General features: G+C 39.6%; 2 protein-coding genes across 3 annotated transcripts; one reads left to right on the top strand and one right to left on the bottom strand.

Annotated features, from left to right (window-relative positions):
• Positions 1-39: 39 nt before the first annotated feature.
• On the top strand, positions 40-16,681 carry bpnt1 (bisphosphate nucleotidase 1). 2 transcript variants are annotated; one of them, XM_026194128.1, is made up of 11 exons: positions 40-65; positions 333-376; positions 6,234-6,359; positions 6,457-6,561; positions 6,667-6,774; positions 6,930-6,978; positions 7,398-7,489; positions 8,312-8,509; positions 12,424-12,529; positions 12,652-12,804; positions 13,317-13,437. In XM_026194128.1, exons 3-10 carry the CDS (start codon positions 6,240-6,242, stop codon positions 12,801-12,803), a joined length of 930 nt encoding a protein of 309 aa, XP_026049913.1. In that variant the 5' UTR covers positions 40-65; positions 333-376; positions 6,234-6,239; the 3' UTR covers position 12,804; positions 13,317-13,437. The 2 variants fall into 2 exon arrangements, with proteins under 2 accessions (XP_026049913.1, XP_026049914.1); XM_026194129.1 differs by lacking the exons at positions 40-65; positions 13,317-13,437 and adding an exon at positions 16,621-16,681 and having other exon boundaries at positions 72-376.
• On the bottom strand, positions 15,785-21,634 carry LOC113037249 (serine/threonine-protein phosphatase PP1-beta catalytic subunit-like). Its single transcript, XM_026194127.1, has 8 exons — positions 21,413-21,634; positions 19,434-19,565; positions 18,764-18,994; positions 18,212-18,316; positions 17,834-17,905; positions 16,605-16,756; positions 16,101-16,235; positions 15,785-16,014 (listed from the first exon to the last, which is right to left on the bottom strand). Exons 1-8 carry the CDS (start codon positions 21,462-21,464, stop codon positions 15,910-15,912), a joined length of 984 nt encoding a protein of 327 aa, XP_026049912.1. The 5' UTR covers positions 21,465-21,634; the 3' UTR covers positions 15,785-15,909.
• Positions 21,635-23,411: the final 1,777 nt, after the last annotated feature.

Here is a 23,411-nt window from a genome sequence, read left to right as displayed (position 1 = left end):
CATCTGTCATTACAGAGAAAACGTGTTTCATGAGCAAAAGCGAAATGGTTCACCTCCACATTCCGGTACTTCCGTAACGGTTTTACATTGTGATTAGACCAGTTTTAAGCAAAATTTAACGTTGTTTTGCGTAATACAAATTCGAATTACTTAAACACATTCATATATGAGAGATAATCGCTGTATTTTAATCCGTGTCGGCATTCTTATTATTTGTTGACGGGTTCATTCTGAAACGTTGCTGAGAGTTTGTCTTTTGGGCGAGGGGGTACATATCTTGTGGGGATAAAAGGTCTACCACTTCCTGCATCTCCCTTCTTCACAATCTCCAGGTGCAGTCCAGGAAAACTGTGGCTATTGCACAGCGTTAGCATCAGTAAGTACTCATCAAAGTTAAGAGGATATATTTTTTAATATTCTTCATTTTAGATTTTTAGTCACCTAGCTTTGAGCTATAGCATGGTGGCTAATTAGCCTTAACTGCACGAGCTTACTTAGAATTCCGTTTACACCCGACTTTTAGTTACTTAGCTAAACTAATCACTCTAAAATGCAAAGTTAACTACTTAATATTTAAGCTACGAAGCTGGTTATCGAAAGACGGCATTCACTGAGTTTTAAACTATCAATGTTAGGCTGTTATTAAGTACATTTAGTACTGTACTTACTAAAATGCAATCTTAACATACTTAAACTTTACTCTTGTCTATTTGTGAGACCTTATACCTGTACTGCACTATATTTCAGCGAGTAATGTTTATGTTTGTGTAACAGTTTAATTACTTTACAAATTTATGCATATGAGTACAAGGTATACTAGAAATTATTGATTTACACAGTAAAGTACAGCTGAATGATTAGTCAATTAATCAGCTGCTGCACCCACAGCATAACCTATGCCACAGATGACCATATTCGGGATATCCACATCCTTTAGCATTATAGGGAGTGGAGAGTTGAAAGACCTGCTTGAGTAGTTGTTTTTAGACCAGTCTGACCTGTGTGTGTATGTATATCTATCTATCTATCTATCTATCTATCTATCTATCTATCTATCTATCTATCTATCTATCTATCTATATCACATTAAAGTGACATTTTCGACTTGTAGCACTTTGCTAAAAAATATTGGCAGATGATGGCACTAGTGTTGTTGTGAATTAATGGGACAACTGCCTTTAGCTAAATATTTTCATTTGAATGTGTAAATCTTATTAAAATAACCTAAAAATATTTTTTGATGTACATTAAGATAAGAAAAATGTACAACAAAAAGAAGCTACTATTATTTTTCTGATATTAGTGTGTTGTGATCAGCTTAACTTCGTCATTAACTCTTGTAGCTGCAGTATCCTATGTATTCTTTTAATTTAACTGGGGGATTGTAAAAGCTATTTGCTTCTCCAGAGTATTTGGTATTTTTCAGCTATTTTTTAAGGAATAAATCCAAAAAGGAATTATTTTTTTGTTAATTTTAAGGCAAGGCAAGGCAAGTTTATTTGTATAGCACAATTCAACAACAAGGTGATTCAAAGTGCTTTACAGAGACATTAGAAACAAGAACAAATAAAAAGCATGATTTAAAATTGATTAAAACAAGCAAATAAACTAACTAACTAATTAACAAACAAACAAACAAACAAACAAACAAACAAAACAGTATATAAAATCAAAACAGATAAAATCAGAACAGTAGATAAAATCAGTAGTTAAATGTAAGTTTTGAAATTTAAGCTTAAAGTGTGGATTTGGTGCTTTATTCAAATGCAGCTGAGAACAGGTGAGTCTTCAACCTGGATTTAAATAAACTGAGTGTTTCAGCTGATCTGAGGCTTTCTGGGAGTTTGTTCCAGATATAAGGAGCATAAAAGCTGAATGCAGCTTCTCCGTGTCTGGTTCTGACTCTGGGAACTGATAAAAGACCGGATCCAGATGACCTGAGGGATCTGGAAGGTTCATACTGGGTCAGGAGGTCATTGATGTATTTTGGTCCTAAACCATTCAGAGCTTTATAGGCCAGCATCAGAACTTTAAAGTCTATCCTCTGACGGACAGGCAGCCAGTGTAAGGACCTCAGAGCTGGACTGATGTGGTCCACTTTTTTGGTCTTAGTGAGGACTCGAGCAGCAGAGTTCTGAATGAGCTGTAGTTGTCTGACTGATTTTTTAGGTAGACCTGTAAAGATGCTGTTACAGTAATCAAGCCTACTAAAGATGAATGCATGGACTAGTTTTTCCAGGTCCTGTTGAGACATCAGATCTTTTATCCTTGATATATTCTTGAGGTGATAGTAAGCTGACTTTGTTATTGTCTTAATGTGTTTTTCTAAGTTTAGGTCTAGATCCATCACTACACCCAAATTTCTCGCCTGGTTTGTGGTTTTTAGATGTATAGATTGAAGTTCTCTGGTGACCTGTAATCGTTTTTCTTTGGCGCCAAAGACTATTACCTCAGTTTTGTTTTTGTTTAGCTGGAGAAAATTGTGGCACAACCAGTCATTGATTTCCTCAATGCATTTACCAAGAGCCTGTACAGGGCCTCGGTCTCCTGGTGACATTGTGATATATATTTGTGTGTCATCTGCATAGCTGTGATAGTTTATTTTGTTGTTGTTTATAATCTGTGCCAGTGGGAGCATGTAGATGTTAAACAGAAGGGGTCCCAAGATGGAACCTTGGGGAACTCCACATGTGATACTTGTCTGCTCAGATGTGAAGTTACCTATTGATACAAAGTATTTCCTGTTTTCTACGTATGTTTTGAACCAGTTTAGTACAGTTCCTGAAAGACCTGTCCAGTTCTCCAGTCGTTTGAGTAATATGTTATGGTCAACTGTATCAAATGCTGCACTGAGATCCAGTAAAACTAGGACTGACATTTTTCCACTGTCTGTATTCAGACATATGTCATTAAACACTTTGGTCAGAGCGGTTTCAGTGCTGTGGTTCTGTCTAAAACCTGACTGGAAGGCATCGTAGCAATTATTCTGTTTTAAGAAGTAACTGAGCTGTTGAGAAACTGCTTTTTCAATGATCTTACTTAAAAACGGGAGATTTGAGATCGGCCTGTAGTTGTTCATTTGTGTCTTGTCAAGATTGTCCTTTTTCAGTATAGGTTTGATTACAGCAGTTTTTAGTGATTCTGGAAACACACCTGATAATAAAGAAAAGTTGACGATCTGTAACAGGTCTGACTCTAAAGTCTTTGAGACCTTTTTGAAAAAACTTGTTGGCAGGACATCTAAACAGCAGGAGGAGGAGTTCAGTTTACCTAAGATGTCCTCCAGGTCTTTGCTGTTAATAGGTTGAAACTGTTTCATGGTGTTTAAACAGTTTTTTGGTGGACACAGTACATATCCTGGATCTGCTGTTGATGTACCAATTGCTTGTCTAATTTTTTGGATTTTTTCAGTGAAGAATTTGGCAAAGTCATTGCAGGCCATGGTCGAATGAAGTTCAGCTGCCACTGACACAGGAGGGTTTGTTAGCCTGTCAACTGTAGAAAATAAGACCCGAGCATTATGGCTGTTTTTAGTGATGATGTCAGAGAAGTAGGACCTCCTTGCATTCCTCAGTTGTAAATTATAATTGTGAAGTTTCTCTTTATAAATGTCATAATGAACCTGGAGGTTTGTTTTTCTCCATCTGCGCTCAGCTTTCCTACACTCTCTTTTTTCTTTTTTCACCAGTGTGGAGTTTCTCCATGGAGACTTTTTCCTTCCAGAGATAACCTTCACCTTAATGGGAGCAATAGTGTCCATTACATTTAACATGTTAGCATTGAAGCTATTGACGAGCTCATTGACTGACCCTCTGGGCAGGTCAGGTGTTAATGGGAAGACCTGGTTAAAAATTGCACTACTGTGTTCAGTTATACACCGTTTTGTGATCACTGTTGTTGATATATTTGTGTGGGCTGAGATTTTACTTTCAAAGAAAACACAGTAATGATCAGACAGGCCCACATCAGACACAGTAACCTTTGAAATGCTCAGGCTCTTGGAGATCAGTAGGTCAAGAGTGTGTCCTCTATTATGTGTGGCCTCTGTTACATGCTGAGTCAGCCCAAAGTTGCCCAGAGTGTTACTCAGGTCTTTAGTCCCTTTGTCCTGAGGGTTGTCCACATGAATGTTAAAATCCCCAGCAATAATTACACAGTCAAAATCAACACAGATCACAGACAGCAGTTCACTGAGGTCATTAAAAAAGTCTGTGCAGTATTTGGGAGGCCTGTAAACATTAAGAAACACAACTTTGGATGGGGCCTTCAGCTGTAAAGCCACATATTCAAAAGACTGAAAACTTCCAGGAGATAGCTGCTTACATTGAAATGATTCATTAAATAAGACAGCAACCCCTCCTCCTCTCCTGCTCGCCCTGACCTCACTGATAAAACTGTAGTTAGGAGGGGTCGTCTCGATGAGAACAGCTCCACTGTTACTTTGGTCCAACCAAGTTTCAGTTAAAAACATAAAATCAAGGCTGTGCTCAGTGATTAAATCATTAATTAAAAATGTTTTCCCAGCTAGAGATCTAATGTTTAATAAAGCCAACTTAAGTGTTTTAGAGGTATTACTTGTCTCCTCGTGTTTGGGAGCAGTCTGTGGCACACAAGGTATGTTTACTATGTTTAAAGATCTTTTAGAGTGCAGCTTTCTGTGTTTTGACCAGGCCACATGTCTCCTGTCACCTAAAAGTACAGAAATTTTAAAACCTTCTAGTAAACAGGGTCCCAGCTTCTCCTGGGAAAAGTCATCACTGCCATAATCCTCACAGCCCGGACCCTTCACACATCACGCATCAGACTGCGGAGACAGGGCATGAAGAGGAACTAAGGGGGGCGAGGCTGGGCAATGTGACTTCGATTGCTCTGTTGAGGGTGGGGCTCGATGGCGAACCTTTGGCCGCTCTGGTGGGGGGTTTATGGGGGACAAAAAGGGATTGGGACGGGGGGTAGATCTGAGCCCAGCATTGACCCGCTCCATCATCTCCTCAGTGAATTTCAGGTGTGGGGAGGAGGGAGAAAGGGAGGGGGAGGAGGGTGATGGCCTGTCAGGGGTTTGGGGGACTGGGGAAGGTCGTGGTCCCTTGTCCTGGTCGTTGGTGTTGTTGAGAGAGTTGGAGGCAAATAGGGACCCCTCTTCTTGCCTTAGATGTCTCTCCTTTCTGAGGCTCTTCCTCAGATGCCATGGATGTCTCTCCTTTCTGAGGCTCTTCCCGGGTGGGGGCAAATGGAGCTCCTCCTCAAGGCTTCTGCTGGGCTTTGTCTGTTCTTGGAGTACTGTTTGTTCCTCTTTATGAGATAACTCCTCGTTTATCTCAGCCTTGGCACCAAGCACGGATGGATGACGTATGGAATAAAACAAGTTGGAGGTGAACAGTTTCACCCCTGACTTGTTAAAATTAAATCCATTTGCTTTGAACAGATGCCTGCGTTCCCAAAAAATATTAAAGTTGTCGATAAAGTGCACTGAGTGGTCAGCACATGCTGATATAAGCCATTTATTCAGTGTAAACAACCTGCTGAATCTCTCGTCTCCTCCTCTGACCGGCGGTACAGGTCCACTGATGAATACAGCTGCATTCAGAGAGTTTACAGTATTTAATAATCCAGTAAAGTCCAGTTTCAGAACCTCCGACTGTTGTTTGGACACATCGTTTGACCCTGTATACAGAACAATGTTTGTCACAGTTGGATATTCATCTGCAATTTGAAGAATTCTCTCCTTCAGGTTGTTGACCATATCGTTAGGAAAGCAGAGGACTTTAGTGTTCTTACCGCACATCCTTTGTGGGTGACTCTGCCGTAAAGGATGTACAATCAGAGTTTCAGGCCTAGCCTTTAGCTTTCCCTGTGGCCTTTCACTTTTCAACAGATTTTCAGACCTTATTTCGCTGCTTTTAGATGGATGGTTGTCCGATATAGATCCAGGGTCCTTTGATAGTGGAGCAAATCTGTTCTGCAGTTTCACATTCAGTTGTTTTGGAGATTTGTTGTTAACCATCCTATTCACGGTTGTCCAGTCCTGTTTCCTCCCGTATATAGGGGTAGAAGAGCTTCTCTGTCAGATAACAATAAGGGTCATCATTGTTATCTTTTATTTAAGATATTATATTTATCAACTGGAGTACTATGCATTTGAGTTTTTAAACCTGGCTATAGCAGATTGGCATAATGAACAAAATCACTCCTAGTTTTATGAGTTTTACTTTCTTCTGCCCTACACCAACCAGAAAGCAATGTCTGGAAGTCCTGCTGTTGTTATGCGACTGGTGGCCTCAGCCTATGCTGTGGCTGAAAAGGCTGGGACCATTGTACGGAAGGTCCTTCACAGTGGAGAACTTGGTATTGTGGAAAAGGTATGACCCCACTATGTGCATTTTGTGGTTTAACAACACTAGCTGCACTCATGGTTAAACATATAAGTTTAACATTTCTGTTTCTACTTTTGCACAGACAGGCGCTAATGATCTGCAAACACTGGCAGACAGACTAGCACAGCAGAGCATTTGTGCTTCACTGTCCAAACGTTTCCCCAAAATCACCATAATTGGAGAGGAAGTAAGTGTCAACAATATTTAGCCAAATTATTTGCTGTGGATACCTAGACCTAAAAACATCCTCGTATTATGACAAAGCTCATGAATATTTATATACTTTGTTCAGGATCTTCCTTCTGAAGTGATACAGGAAGATCTAATTGAGACTGGCCAGTCAGAGGAAATTCTTCAGAGAAGTTGTCCACCTGAGTACAGCCAGCTGAAAGAAGAAGAGGTAATCACATGTGGGTTTAGTTTCAGAGGTTTAGCACCTGAATAAAAAAGTATTTTCTGCTATTACAAATCAGTGTTGTACAGTTGTTGCTTGGACACTGTTTACCTCCTACGGTGTATACGTACTTGTTCTGAATGTGTCTATCTGAATTTCAGATAGTTGTGTGGGTAGATCCTCTTGATGGCACAAAGGAATATACTGAAGGTATGCTCTTCTGAAGCATGTCTTAAAAATCTCCTCCCATCTCTGTGTATTCAGCTGCATAAAGCTCTCTGTGCACAAGCCTGCTTGGTTGCTTTCTGGTTCTCAGCTCTCAGAACTTCACTGCTACTTTTTTTGCCTCTTCTTTGTTCATCCCTGCTCCTGCTTATCCACCTGTCCGCTGTCTTTCTGCTGACCCTAGCATCGAGGTGTTTCCATTTCCAAGCTGTGGCCCAGGCACCACACAAAGGGTTGGACACCCCTCAGCCTCACAGCACAGCTCTCTGTATGGGAAGGCAACGGTTAAGCCGGGCCTTGCAGAATATTAATTATTATGGCCACACTAGAAATATTTATGAGTGAAAGTGCAGTAATGTCGTTTAGTGGCTTCCAGCTAACATCCTGCTGCTTCCTGACTTCAGGGCTCCTGGATAATGTGACAGTGCTCATTGGGATTGCATATGGAGGCAAAGCCATCGCAGGCGTGATCAACCAGCCGTTCTACAACTACCAGGTACAAGCCAAATCAAAACTGTGTTCAAACTGTCTAACAGCTTTGCTATATAGTGTGTCGGCTATTTTGTAGTACTTTTTGTAAACATCATTCACCTTATAGTACACAACAAAATCATCACAAGACGCACTAAAAACAGCGCACAAAAGCTGCACAGATGAAAGAGTCACCAGAGATGGAAATAATGTGATTTTCTTACCCACTGAGCATGCTGTACCTGGTGAGCTTGATGGCTTCTCAGAGGCAAAATTAGAAGTCTCAGCTGTGCTGTGGCCCATCTTCTCCTGATAAACGCTGACTAGAGCCATATTTTAGTCTTCAGTTGCTGAATTGCATTGTACATCTTAGAGATGCATTATAGAATAGCTCGCTTATTAAAAATCTACATGCAAGCTATAACAATAGGCCAGCAGCTTAGCATCTGAGTGAGCAATATAGCTTTAAAATTATAACACAATAGTTCAATGAAATTTGCAATGATGATATTAATGATGATTAACTTTTTAACTTCTAAATTTAGAATAACTAAAGTAACCTAACCTTGTAACTCTCCAGGACCTGCACGATATTGACACCCAATAAAACTGAAACTGAAAAATATTTTCTACCTGGAATGTCGTCACTTCCGTCAAGCTTTTTAACCAGTTGCTTGAACCCCTGCTTTTCCACCGTTTGATATCTGGGCTTGTCTCATTGTTGTGCACATTAGGGAATGTAAAAGCATGATATCACAGTAGGACTCTTGCAGCTGCACATATATGTAACAGAAACAGTCTGTAGTAGTTGAGTGAGTAAGGTTAATTGTGACATTTTCAACATCAGCTTGGTGCAGGAACACAATTAGGAAGAACCATGTGGGGGATGCTGGGATTGGGCGCTTTTGGGTTCCAGCTCCAGGAAGTTCCAGGTGACAGACGGATTGTCACCACCACCCGTTCCCATAGCAACAAGCTGGTAACAGACTGTGTGGATGCCATGGAGCCTCACGAAGTTGTACGAGTGGGTGGTGCTGGAAATAAGGTAAGATGGATCTAAAATTTTCTTCTGACAGTGGTAACAACTCTGTGTACTTGTTCGGGCAGGGTTTTTTAAAACTTATCAACATTATCTTTAATTTCAGAGATCATCAAGACAGAAAAACTGCACGTATAGAATGAACAGTCAGTTGATTGATTCCCCGTGTGCCATCACAAGCTTTGAATCCACAGGTTCTGTTAAAGTAGGGTCCTGTGCTCTTCTTATGCTATCATAGGGCTTTGTCTGCAGGCATACCTCACATAATCTACCAAATGCACCCTTCATGCATTTATATCCCACTACTCCATGGCTTTATTTTATGTATCGTCCTGGAGTTTGTGCTTTGTTTAGTTTATTGGTTATCAGCTCTCTCTGCTCTTCTTTCCTCTCACCCCAACCGGCGTTCTCTTTATATTAAAAGATTGCCAGTATTGCAAAGTAGCATTCATAGAAGATTGTTGTAAATGTGGTTTTCTCTCTATTGTTGCAGGCTCTTTGCTTTAGTTTAGCACCCCATTATGAAGGTGGTGAAGGTTGTTACTATATAAATAATAAAAGAAAGATGTAAATCAATATAAAAAAAGTGCTAACAAATTGAACTCACTTTTTTGCATTAGTGACCAATGAATTATGAAGCAGTGAGATTTTTCTTTTACATTATTAAAATTAAAACTTGGAAAAGTGAATGCTTTTGTCTAGTTACAGTGGGGCAAAAAAGTATTTAGTCAGCCACCGATTGTGCAAGTTCCCCCACTTAAAATGATGACAGAGGTCAGTAATTTGCACCAGAGGTACACTTCAACTGTGAGAGACAGAATGTGAAAAAAAAATCCATGAATTCACATGGTAGGATTTGTAAAGAATTTATTCGTAAATCAGGGTGGAAAATAAGTATTTGGTCACCTCAAACAAGGAAAATCTCTGGCTCTCACAGACCTGTAACGTCTTCTGTAAGAAGCTTTTCTGTCCCCCACTCGTTACCTGTATGAATGGCACCTGTTTGAACTCATCATCTGTATAAAAGACACCTGTCCACAGCCTCAAACAGTCAGACTCCAAACTCCGCCATGGCCAAGACCAAAGAGCTTTCGAAGGACACCAGGAAAAGTATTGTAGACCTGCACCAGACTGGGAAGAGTGAATCTACAATAGGCAAGCAGCTTGGTGTGAAAAAATCAACTGTGGGAGCAATCATCAGAAAATGGAAGACATACAAGACCACTGATAATCTCCCTCGATCTGGGGCTCCACGCAAGATCTCATCCCGTGGGGTCAAAATGATCATGAGAACGGTGAGCAAAGATCCCAGAACCACACGGGGGGACCTGGTGAATGACCTGCAGAGAGCTGGGACCAAAGTAACAAAGGTCACCATCAGTAACACACTACAACGGCAAGGAATCAAATCCCGCAGTGCCAGACGTGTTCCGCTGCTGAAGCCAGTGCATGTCCAGGCCCGTCTGAAGTTTGCCAGAGAGCACATGGATGATACAGCAGAGGATTGGGAGAATGTCATGTGGTCAGATGAAACCAAAGTAGAACTTTTTGGTATAAACTCAACTCGTCGTGTTTGGAGGAAGAAGAATAGTGAGTTGCATCCCAAGAACACCATACCTACTGTGAAGCATGGGGGTGGAAACATCATGCTATGGGGCTGTTTTTCTGCCAAGGGGACAGGACGACTGATCCGTGTTAAGGACAGAATGAATGGGGCCATGTATCGTGAGATTTTGAGCCAAAACCTCCTTCCATCAGTGAGAACTTTGAAGATGAAACGAGGCTGGGTCTTCCAACATGACAATGATCCAAAACACACCGCCCGGGCAACAAAGGAGTGGCTCCATAAGAAGCATTTGAAAGTCCTGGAGTGGCCTAGCCAGTCTCCAGACCTCAACTCCATAGAAAATCTGTGGCGGGAGTTGAAAGTCCGTGTTGCTCGGCGACAGCCCCAAAACATCACTGCTCTCGAGAAGATCTGCATGGAGGAATGGGCCAAAATACCAGCTACTGTGTGTGCAAACCTGGGGCCTGTTCTTCGTACCTCGCTAAGTAAGTTAGCTGGATTAGATTGTTGACGATTTTGCGTGATCCTGGATCGTTCGGTTCCCCGAAGCTCATCCGGGACTTGCTGTCATAGCAACAGAGCCGTAAGCGTAAACCTGCTCCCGAGCAGGTTTACTTTATGTAAACAGGATTAGATCGCGGCCACGCAGGTATGTCCGCTTCATTCATACGAAAGCAACAGCGATATTCCACCACTGTTTCACCATAAATAAATAACATCAATGTAACTAAAGACAATGCAGCACCTGATCCATTTATTGATTTCACACAGATACATACAGGTCATTCCCTAAAAAAGGGAAATGTACTATTAACATTCTATTACATGTATGTGATTATTACAGATGTAATTCATATTTCAGAGTAGTAATTGTAAATTACTTCGTGTAATCAAGATGAGAGACCACGGCTATAAAAGCGAAGGTGGATTTGGGAAGTCTGTCGCAGCCATGTCCTGTCCGTATACGCGACCAACCCATTGCGGAAGGTGCAAGATTGATAAGGAGAGTCCTCAGAATTCAGCGTATATTGCGGGATAGACAGGATCCTTTAGCTCAGCGCGACAGTGTGCTCATTGAGAGATATCGATATTCCCGTGAGGGTATTATTTACTTAACCAACTTGTTGACGAGGGGGTGCAGGACCACCACCTGTCTTTTTTTCCTCTGCCCTTTTCTTGGTTGCTGTTATGAACAAACTAACAGAGTATTACAGGCCAGTATTACCTTGCCAAGAGACGAAAAGCAATCTAAGAGATAAATATTACCATTCTGTAGAATACTCCTGTATTCCACTTTTACTTGTTCCCATGTTCTTGTGGGTCCTGTTGTGGCTCTAATGTGAAAGGGGATATAATATAACATATTATAATATAATATAATGCCATATGATATTGGACAATATAGTGTCATATGATAGATCTACCCTACCGCCTACTGGTGTTGGCCAGAGGGGCCGATGGCGCGATATGGGAGCCTGGCTACAACCGTAGCTGCCTCCACCAGTGTGTGAATGTGGGAGTGAATGAATAGTGGTATCGTACAGCGCTTTGGGTGCCTTGGAAAGCGCTATATAAACCCAATCCATTATTATTATTATTATTAAATTACCTACGAGTTTGATTTGTCAGCAACTTTCTGCCAGCCCTCTCTCCTTGCTTTTTCAGCCTTTGCAGTGTTCTCTTGCGTTTTCATTAAACTCTGAAACTCCTGAAATCCCTCACTCATGAGTTCTTGCTCTGCTGCCGGAAAATACCAAGCGCGCTCCTTCGACATTTTCGCCGACCAATCAGCGGGTTGCCGATCAATGTTTCTACTATCGATGCGTAGCCCCTTTTACGACACCCAGTGATGTCACATTACTGTGTCCAGCTGTACTAATCGTCAACAGCAGGTGTGTTCGGGGAACCGGATTAGCGAGCTCACGGTTAGCGCGATGGTTTGGTCTTGGATGTGTCATTTGATCTTGGATGTAGTAAGCGACGTACGAAGAACAGGCCCCTGGTAAAGACCTATAGTAAACGTTTGACCTCTGTTATTGCCAACAAAGGTTATGTTACAAAGTATTGAGTTGTATTTTTGTTATTGACCAAATACTTATTTTCCACCCTGATTCACGAATAAATTCTTTACAAATCCTACCATGTGGATTCATGGATTTTTTTTTTTCACATTCTGTCTCTCACAGTTGAAGTGTACCTCTGGTGCAAATTACTGACCTCTGTCATCATTTTAAGTGGGGAAACTTGCACAATCGGTGGCTGACTAAATACTTTTTTGCCCCACTGTACATAGATAAATTCTACACAGAGAGACTGAACGTACATTTTTCTGTCCGTGCTTCTCTACCTGCAGATTATCCAGCTTGTTGAAGGAAAAGCTTCTGCCTATGTCTTTGCTAGTCCAGGGTGCAAGAAGTGGGACACTTGTGCTCCTGAAGCAATCCTGCATGCTGTTGGAGGTGAAAACGTTTAATCATATAGCAACATAATGTCATGTATAGACACTGTTTTTTTTAGGGTTTAAACCACTTTCTAAAATCGTTTCCCAAATATTTCCTGATCATCTCTTTTTCTAATGCAGGTAAACTGACTGATATGCATGGAAATGCATACCGCTATGATGCTAGTGTAAAGCACATGAACTCTGCCGGGGTTCTTGCTACACTCCGTAACCACAAGTACTACGTCAGCAGAGTACCACAGTCAGTGCTGCAAGCTCTCAAGTCAGACTGAGGTTTGTCTTTATGTTGTCAAAACATACAGTGTAAAATCACTGTTTTGTTTTTTTATTAACCACATTATTTGACTGGTGTATCTAATTTTTAAATGTAACTAGTAACAGCAGTATTGAGGGTATTCTGTGTTCCTGTGCCTAAAACAAATCACCGTGATTTCTGAGTGTCAGCAGACTAACCAAACTACCACTATGATCTGCACTAATTTAATGAATCAGACACAAGTATTAAAGCAGGCTTAACAGCACTTCCATTTATTTCACTCATTTGAAACAAACTTGTACAAATCTCAGAACATCTTAACATACGGTTTCTCAACTTGAAGACCAATAGATTTACAAGGCAAAAGGCAAGATCTGAAGGTTAAATGTTGGTTAGTGAGTTGGAAATGATGTACTGTACTTGATTCGGTAACCACAAAGTCGGAACAGTCTATACGTAATGCAATGCCAACAACAAACAAAATGCAGGCATCTTGACTTGATACATTTTACCCTCTTTTTACACACAGTAACAGAAAATGCATTCTGGACAGTGAAAGAGGGCAATGGTCAAACCCCACTGCTGTGAAGAACAAACATACAACTGAGCTGTGAACACTAAAAATAAACTGACGACTAGTTAATCCTGTATTTGAAACCTCGTCTTGTATCTAACAAGATGCCGTGTTCTTCATTTTCTTACCTTCTATTTCTCTTTTTTCACACTGGCACATCTGTCTACTTTTCTACACATTTACTGTATTTATCAGACTAAAGGACACACACTCAAAGTGCTCTCTGAGCGGTGTGGGTCCATGATGTCTGGATTTTTACTTCAGAAGCAAAAAAGGAACCATTTACAATGTTGCTTTATCGATATTTTATACCAACAATGGAAACACCCACTAATGCTTGTTCAGTGATGTGAGGGATTAAAAATGTACACAGTACAGTATGAGTTGTGGAAAAATGGACTTGAAACACTACGAGGAGCATCGGCTTTATACAAATGCCCAACTAAAGATTTAGCACAAGTTGGCATCTTTTTGAAATTAAGAGGCTTTAATAGCCCTCTCACATAATTGTGCTTGCATACAGCAAAATTTCTAGCAATGTTTATTGCACTAACATCATAAAAGTCTCTGGATTTTATTGGCATCTCCATAGGAAGAAAACATTCTTGAGTCGTGAGAAAAGTCTTAGCTGTCACATTTAAAGATAAAATTCAACATTATGGGAAATATGCTTTGGCCGTACCTGCTAAGTGTGAAATTCATGGTGAATTGATTAACGGTTCGTTTGTTGTGTTGTTTGGGACTGTAGGTACAGCTAACAGAGCTTAGCATAAAGACTGGAATCAAGTGTCTAGCATGACTAGCAGAGATCAAATACAACAAAATCAACATATCAGCACCTCCAAAGCCCAATAATATTAACAAGAACGTTAACAATATTTGGTTTATCTGGACGAACAAAAAACAAAACCCACAGTAATTTTAAAGGCGTTCTTTGAGTCAACTTTAATGCTGTACACCATACTTATATAGTATGTGAATTTTAAGAAGGTAGTCCAAATTTGATTGCAATCAAATTCAAATTTAATTTGTGAATAAACCTAAAAAAAAAACAAAATAGTACTCGAGGAGCTAAATCTAACAATCGACCTGGTAGATACTTTGCTCATGCTACCCTGCAGCTCAGTCTCACTGCAAAACCTGAAGGAGTAGACAAACGACTAATTGTGAACACAAATTGTCCTTTTTGTTGACACTTACCCCAGCACTGAATTTAATGCACTTCAGTTGGAAGTACCTCTTGTGCCCACATGCGCTGCTTTAAAACATTTGCTACAACATTTGGGGCGATCGTGGCTCGAGAGTTGGGAGTTCGCCTTGTAATTGGAAGGTTGCCGGTTCGAGCCCCGGCTTGGACAGTCTCGATCGTTGTTTCCTTGGGCAAGACACTTCACCCGTTGTCTACTGGTGGTGGTCAGAGGGCCCGGTGGTGCCAGTGTCCGGCAGCCTCGCCTCTGTCAGTGCGCCCCAGGGTGGCTGTGGCTACAATGTAGCTTGCCATCGCCAGTGTGTGTGAATGGGTGGATGACTGGATATGTAAAGCGCTTTGGGGTCCTTAGGGACTAGTAAAGCGCTATATAAATACAGGCCATTTACCATTTACACCTGTTTAAACCCAACCCATGATCTTTTCCTAAATCTAACCAAATATTTTTGCTGCCTAAACCAAACCAACACCTAAAAGCACAACTAAAGCCTCAAAGTATCAATTAGGAAAACTTAAAATTGTTAGTCCTGAGTGTCTCCAGAGTCTTTTGCACTTTCAGACTGGAAGCACAACAATTTGTGTCTTAATTAATGGATCTGTGCTCATGGCACATCTGTTTTGCAAACTAACACCCGTGATGGTGGGAAATGCACTAATGCAACAAACAGCCATTCCTTGAGAGCACATCCATACTTTTGAAAGCGTGACAGGTATTGAGATGCAATGTGTCCTTAACAAGAGATCTGTCAATTTAAGTTTTATACTGGGAAGTCTGAAGAGTGATTTCAGGCCCTTGTGCTAAGCTATGAAAGCCATATTTAACAGGTGAGAAGTCTTACCTGATAGTTTGCAGGAACACAAAGGAGCATATTTCCCAAAATGTTTAACGATTTAACCAGTGTAATACTTGAGATAACACAGTGGGAATCGAGATGAGACTGGAATTATTCGGACCTGTAGGCTGGGAGAGTGCTGATTTTACACATTGCTTAAACAAAGAGCTCATCTCAATCACACAAGCGTGCATGCATTTACAAAACCACGATTTTTTTTTTTTTTTTTAAATCTGAAGGCAAAGAAGCATCTCGCCCATTTCGAAAAAAGGTTGGTGTTAATATTCCTGAATGAGCTGAGTAAATACATACTGTAGCATTAAAAAAGAAAAATCACTCACATATTCATAAAAATACCCACAGAACAAGCAAAACAAAAAACCCTCTCTTTGAGTTTTTATTTACACATGAATAAACTGACTGAGAAGGCTGGAGTGTTTGAGGCAGCCTGCAGGGATGTGGGCCAAAGCCCAGCCAGAGGAGGAGCAGGAGAGTCGGGGCCAGCTGCTCACCTCTTTTTAGGTGCCTGAGTGGTACGAGGTGGGGTGACAGGGCGTCCTGAATTCACCCCTCCATACTGATACTTAGCTTTTTTCTCTGACGGCTTCAGGATCTGAAAAGAACAGATAGCAGTGTTGACATAAGCCTACAGAGGATTTAAGGGAGATTTAATGTGCCATCAAAATTAACACGCTCTACCTGAAAAGAACACATGAGTGATTCGTCCACGCTCATCATGCCGCCTGCATTGTCAAACTCCCCACAGTAATTGGGAGCAGAAAACAGGGTCACCAGCTGCCGCTTTGCAAAGAACTCATAACCGTCCTCAACAACCTGTGGTGTGGCAGGATTAATACAAGATGACTGACTGAAAATTAACTGGCACCTATTTTGGTAATAAATTCAATTCAGTTATTTTTAAGGCTTGTTTTTTTTTTTAAAGATTGTTTTGGTAGCTTAATGTTCCACTCAGTAAGCCAAAAATACTTTCTACTTGGTGGTTGTAAGTCATTCAAGAATATTTAGGGAACATGTTTTGCATACAAAATGATCAGCTCTGTTTTCACTTTCGAGCTGTAATAAATAAAAATGATTTAATTCAATTAAAACTGACCAAACTTGTTTTCATTAACAAATGGAAGTTTAATTATCAGCTGAGCCATTTTAATACAGTTGTATGTCATCAAGTAGCTTGAGTGTTACCTGATGTGCTCGACAGATGAGGTCCAAGTCGTGGCGGTTGAGGAACTTGCTGACCACATCAGCCCCAAAGGTGAAGGAGACGCCCCGATCATTTTCACCCCAGCCCTGGACATCTTTGTCTGGATCAGACCACAGCAGGTCGCACAGCAAGCCTGGAATGTGGCACATTTAGGTCAGCAGTGCAGTCGAGTTGAGCAGTTACCCACCGACAAGTGCCTATTTTTGTAAACTTCTACATGTAATTGTGTGTTTAAAAAACCTGACATTTCACCTGTTGGTTAGTGAAACTGTTGTGAAGACTTGTTTCTGAGCGACATCTTGGTGTTTTAAATCCAAACTTGTCACCATGCACTGATACAGTAGAGACTTGTCAGTCACAAGTCAGGCTCACCCTAAACCGTACATAACTGAAACTAGTCAGCAAGACCATAACCTCATCACAAAAGTGTTTATGGTACCATCCAGCAAAGTCGACCTCAAATTGACATTACTAGTTGATTTGAGCAGCACAGCCCTCCAGCTGCTGAAGCTGGAATAAGACACTTTTTGTAAAAAAAAAAAAAAGGTTTTAAAATTTCTGGTTTTGACTTGTCCTCTCATATATCAGTGCTGATGTGGCGGTAGCTACGTGTACCGTGACAGTGACCATAAATGGGCGTGGCTATGTGATGGAATTACCAGAAGTGATGGGTATGGTCACCCTGACTGGCCATTGTAAAAATTCAGTCTAAATGGGGGTTCAAAATGGAACAACTAACAGCGATATGGAAAGCAAAGATCCAGGAATGCCATTAACAGTCAGATGCTTCAAATGACAACAGATGAAAAAACTTAAGGACATGAAGTGGACCACTCCTGAGTTACATTTTTCCTCATCTCTGAGGTGAGTGATCTAAACAGCTCTGAGTGGGAACAAAGAAAGTGCTGACTGACATAAGGGGGTGGTAAAAACATGAGAGTTACCTAGACAACCAGAGCCTAAAATGTCCTGTAATGAGCATCTGTCAGCTACAAAGCAAGGCACCATGAGCAAATCGTTTCATATCTGGATGGGGCTTAAGGCACTATGACAATGGCTTTACTCTTTAAACCTCAAAGCTATGTCCATCCTTTATATACAGTCTACATGCTAAAGCAGTAGGTGGCAATGTATTCATAATTTTACACAGTGGGAAATGACCACAGATATATATGATGATCTTCATGAATCTATTAACTTAAACACAGACCTGTGTCTGGGACATCAGTGGGTCTCATAATACGTCGGATTTGTTCCATGGACTGCAGATCAGGTGACAGTCCTGAGCAAAAGAAGACAGTATTTACTACATGCATCAGTAAAAAATTTAGACATGACAAAAACAAAGTTGACTAATGTCATGAATTACCAAGTATTTACTGTAGTTAGTAAAATATGTTAAGTTAATGCAATAGTAACAAGATATATTACTAGCTGAGCCCTCAAATGCATTTAAATATCTAAGAATGATAAATGGAGTAATTCTATATGATCACTCACTGCCTATTTAGAGGCACACTTTTAATTCACGGAGACAAATTATTCAGCCGTACTTTGTTACCTCCCACATAACAGATGTTTCACAAACCTCCGTGACAGCAGAAAATCTTCTCATCAATAATCGCAGCAATGGGCAGACAGTTAAAACAGTCTGTGAATGTCTTCCAGAGCTTTATGTTGAACCTGCGTTTGCCTGAGGAAAATTTAACCAAAAACAATTTCCAATTCAGGTGTGTTATTTTACATCCATGAAAACCTCCGTTATCTCACAACCAGAAATGTTCACTTTTCACATTTTTAGCTTTCAGAAAATTCAATATGTGTTTTGAAGTTTAATCATTATCAGATTACTTTAATAATCATGAGTTGTATTCTCTAGTGCAGTAAGCACTAGAGAATGTTAAGGATTAAATCCAATGTTGATCAAACATTTTTGTCTTTTACACATAATTTATTGCCATAGTGCTTATTTCCATTGAATAACAGAAAGAGAAAGGAAAATAGTTCTTCAGTTTGTATCGATACAAACCACAGAAGCAGCTAATCTTTACATCTATGAAACTGTAACCATCAAGTTAAATTAACAGAATTTAAATCTAACAGTATTCAGATGCAGGCAAGCACTGATTTTTCAACTTACATTCGTCATAGAAGCCGTAGATGCGATTGATGGAGGCACACTCGTGGTTCCCTCTGAGCAAGAAGAAGTTTTCTGGATATTTGATCTTGTAAGCGAGAAGAAGGCAAATGGTCTCTAATGACTGCTTCCCTCTATCCACGTAATCTCCCAGGAACAGATAGTTGGCCTCTGGCGGAAAACCTCCATACTCGAATAGCCTTAACAAGTCTGTGTACTGCCCATGGATATCACCTGAAATTAAAATTTTTACCTACAGTTTATTGATCTCATGTGATTATACAGATATATTTGAAAAAGAATGGCATATTTATAAACATATTTATAAAATGTGTAGTAAAATATTAAGCTCAACTGTATCAAATGCTGCACTGAGATCAAGCAGGACAAGCACACAGGTAAGTGCAGTGTCAGAGGCAATAAGGCAGTTATTCATAATCTTCACTAATGCAGTTTCTGTGCTACAGTGAACTACTGTGAATCTAAATATGGTTAACCTGGAGCAAAAATAACAGCATTGTGGGGTGGACTGTCTTGCTGTGAAGGGACTTAAAACATATAAGACAAATCCAAGTGGATTTTTGCTCAATTCAACCCATAAGCATTGTAAATGTAGTGAACAAATAAAAACAATGTATATAAATGCCCTCTGGGGATATAGGTGGGTTCTCACCACAGATTTTGAGTGGAGCCTCAAGTTCAAGAAGAATTGGCTGACTGAGGAAAATCTCTCTGGACTTGATGCAGAGCCCCCGCACCTCAGCCTCTGTCATCTGTACGATCTTCCCTGGACGGCATCCTCGCACTACAAGGTAAAAAGTAACACACATATCATTATTGTGATTAAAACAGAAAAAGAAAAACATTTCATTCATATCACCAATTCCCAAAACATTTATATTAAACAAAACTATTAATTAAAAAAAATAGTATGTTCAAGTCACAAGTTTTGTCTTTTATTTACATTTGCACCACAGATGAAAGAAATCTGATCACCAAGTTTTGCTTTGCTACTGGCCAAATATGCCATTTACTCCAGTCAACATGGGTTGTTATGAACTGGCAAGATCAGGAATGAACAGCTTGTTGGCTCAGTTGGAAGTTTATGAGTGAGTGAGCGCAGGCGGTCTAGTCTAGAGGGCAGATTAATGTATGAAGAAAAAAAAACAAAGGTTGTTTAGAAATGTGGTAGCGCTAGCCAAAGCTGAAAGCTTACTCACAAATGTTATTGAAAAACTGACAGTAGGTACAAGTTGCACATTAAACCCATAATGGTAACCACAGATTAAAAACAATAAAGATTTGTAATAAATTAGCATGATGCTGATTTTTAATTACAGTGGAGTTCTAGTAATGTTAAATACTATCATTCTTCCTGCAGATGTTAAATGCACAAATTTCAGTATGTGCAGAACAAATACATCCAAAATTAGTTCATGACATGCATTAAAGTAGATGGAATTGAAGGATTTAATAAATTTTGAAGTGTAAAGACAGTAACAATGATTTTGCATATCATTGGTTTTTCCATAACCACAAAGTGCATCTGCCAATAAGCAGGATGTTTAACCAGATATTATTTATTGTTTTCCGTATACCATTCTTTATTTGGTTTCAGGCAAGCAACAACAAAAATAATACTGAATTGTTATGAGCAAATGAAAAGATTAGGGTGAAAGGTAAAAGAAGTTCACTTCACTTTTACTTACACTGATGGATGTGGGGTTTATTTAAACTACTTTATAATTCTGGGTATCATACGCAGGTTTTTTTTCAACTTTTAGAAATTGGACCAAAAATACAATTAAATTTTAAGTTTTGTTTATTTTGTTTTCATTTAAGACACTTTTTTAATCAATCGAATACGTCATTTTTATTGATACATTTCATTTATTTTAGCTCTTAAATTATGCATTGTACAGCAACTAATAACTCAAGATTCTCGTTTTCTTAAATGTTATGGAATTGCTTTATTTAAAAGTATCAGGTACTGTGGGAAATACTAATACCTCAGAACAGTACTAGTGGACTGAGTTGATTCCCACCCCAGGTACAGCCTAGGGAATACACTGGTTTACTGTTTAAATTAGCAAAGGCTCATTAGCCGTGCAGGCTTTAGTGATCCCCTACGTAAAGGGGGTGTGTCCGCAGAGGTAGCCGACTTAGTTACCTGCCTTGGGAACGAGAACAATTAGTGTTACTAAGAAACCATAAAATTTCACAGTTCTTCCCGTTCCCCAACATAAGAAAAATATTAACCAGCACCCACTACAACAAAAGAGGTGCTGTTAAACCCTCAACTTATATGACTACTTAATTTAATTAGCTTTCACTATCCCTATCGGGCAACAGCAAGCCAATTTGACATCACTCTTATTTTCCACACAATCTCAAAACTAGCATTAACCAGCAATAACGAACAGATAGAGTGATGCCACACTATTTGGGTCGAACGTTTACCGTAGCTTTTTAACGCGGCGGTTAGCTTAAAGGCTTGATGCCGATGAAAAACAGACAGCTAAGGATGCGATGGCGAAATGCTTTCGAAACATGTCGTGAAGTTCCTGGTTACAAACAAGAACCTCCAGATAGCCTTTTTCTCCTCCCCGAATAAATTTACATAAAGACGCTAGATCACAAATGCTAACCTACCTTCCAGTAATCTAGAGATGAGGCTGTCAACGTTCAACTCGCTTTCCGCCATGTTTCTGATGCTCACACAGGCAGGTTAATGGACAACACTGGCCCTGAGTGATGACTTGTAGGCTCGATGAGTGGACAAGCTCACTCAAGTAAAATCACACTTAAATGTACAAAAGTACGGAAGCTATGGATATAAAATAAGGCAAGAGAGCATTATCAAGACACAGTATCGACGAACAGAGGTATTATAGCTTTCGATTTTTTATTAGTTTATTTATTCTGGGGGGGTTGTTTGTTTTTGTTTTTCATTCAGTTTAGTTTGCCCCAACTCATTTGTTAAGTCTTTACTTTTATAAAGCTTCACTTCGCTGTTTGCTTCATCAATAAGGGGATTTAAGACGTTCAGAACAGTCCAGTAATGCAGTACAAGCACTTGACTCAGAGTCTTAAAAAGTATTTAAATGAAGAGGTTAGGAAAAGAAAAAAGGGGGAAGAAAAATGGGATACAGAGATGAAGAAAGTAGACAGGAGTGCTGGGAGGCCTACCTACCCTCCCCTTTTTTAGATTAAAATCCGCCACATATACACATGTACATATAAACCTTATCCTTATTGAACTAATATAATTGAAATCAATTGAAATTGAATCAGTCATCAACTACTTCACAATTTCAAATGCACCATATACATTTAGCATAATTAAATTAAAAGTTTAATAATGTTATTTTATACTGCACAAGCTACAGGTAGTGACGTTGTGCTAATGCTAGGTAGCATTTTGCAGGGCATTTTTATTGTTACTTTATGTTTATCTTTTATATGCCAGAATATATTTACAAATCCAACAACCCTGTGAACTTAAACATATTGATACAAAAGCTTTATGAAATGCTGGGTTTGCAAAGGAAATACTTTTACTATGGTTAGACTCCTTTAACTCAGTTGAATGCTCACCCTTTCAGGCGTACAACTGAACACACTCATTTCACTGTGAGCACTAAAGAAGCAGGAAAGACAAAGATGGAGCCTGATGATTCACGACGTTGTGAGGAGCAGGATTTTGAATTTAATTCTGAATTTAACAGGGAGCCAATATAGGAGAAATTCACACACCTGGTTCAAATTTTGCATTCAATTATACAGTATATAGACTTAATGTACCTCCCCTGGTATCTAAATGACTCCAGCTCTATCTTTTTATGCTATGAAAATGCCTGTAAGCAGTGCGATCTGGATGAGGGTCATTTTAATAGAATTTAATTTAATTTATTTTTATTTAGAAAGAGGGACAATACATATTAATGAACATTTTAACAAATGTAAATATGCCAGATTATAGGCTTGGGCTCATTTCCATCTGCAGACTCTCTGGCAGGTTGGTGTTACAGATAAATTAGTAAAAACATACAGAGACACTATTCACAGATCATGTGACAAGGACAAAAACAGTGATCACATCATATTAGAACAAACAATGACAAGAAGAGTGGACAACAGAGGACAATATAGATAACAGTAAAGGAAACACCTCAATTATATTGCACAAACCCCAGTATTACACATGCCCTGACTGTCCTGATATTGCACTGACCCATTACACTAATAGTTTTTTCCCTTTTTGTAAATACACTAACTAAAAAACATTGATACGGTCTTTTTAACGTTAAGGCACAGGCATGAGTCATTCAGCCATTTTTAAAATAATGTAATGCCAATGAAAGCTGATGGGCTGCATCATCAGCAGTTTTGGCTTGTGTAAAAATTACCGTATCATCAGCATATATAATTGTGTCCACATTTTGCACACATTGGGCAAGTCATTTAATTAAAGTGAAAATAACAGGGGGCCTAGAATTTAACCCTGAGGGACACCTTGCATACAGTAAAGATAGGGTGAATTACTATTCTTTATTTGTATGCATTTTTTTCTATCGGATAGATAAGACCGTATCCATTTAATGGTGTGATTACTAAAGTTAAATGTTTACAGCTAGATGGAGAGATTGTG

This window comes from Astatotilapia calliptera, chromosome 15, assembly GCF_900246225.1.
Source record: "Astatotilapia calliptera chromosome 15, fAstCal1.2, whole genome shotgun sequence".
Taxonomy (NCBI): Eukaryota; Metazoa; Chordata; class Actinopteri; order Cichliformes; family Cichlidae; genus Astatotilapia; species Astatotilapia calliptera.
Note: the sequence above shows the minus strand (reverse complement) of the source record. Positions and strands in the feature narration are given on the sequence as shown.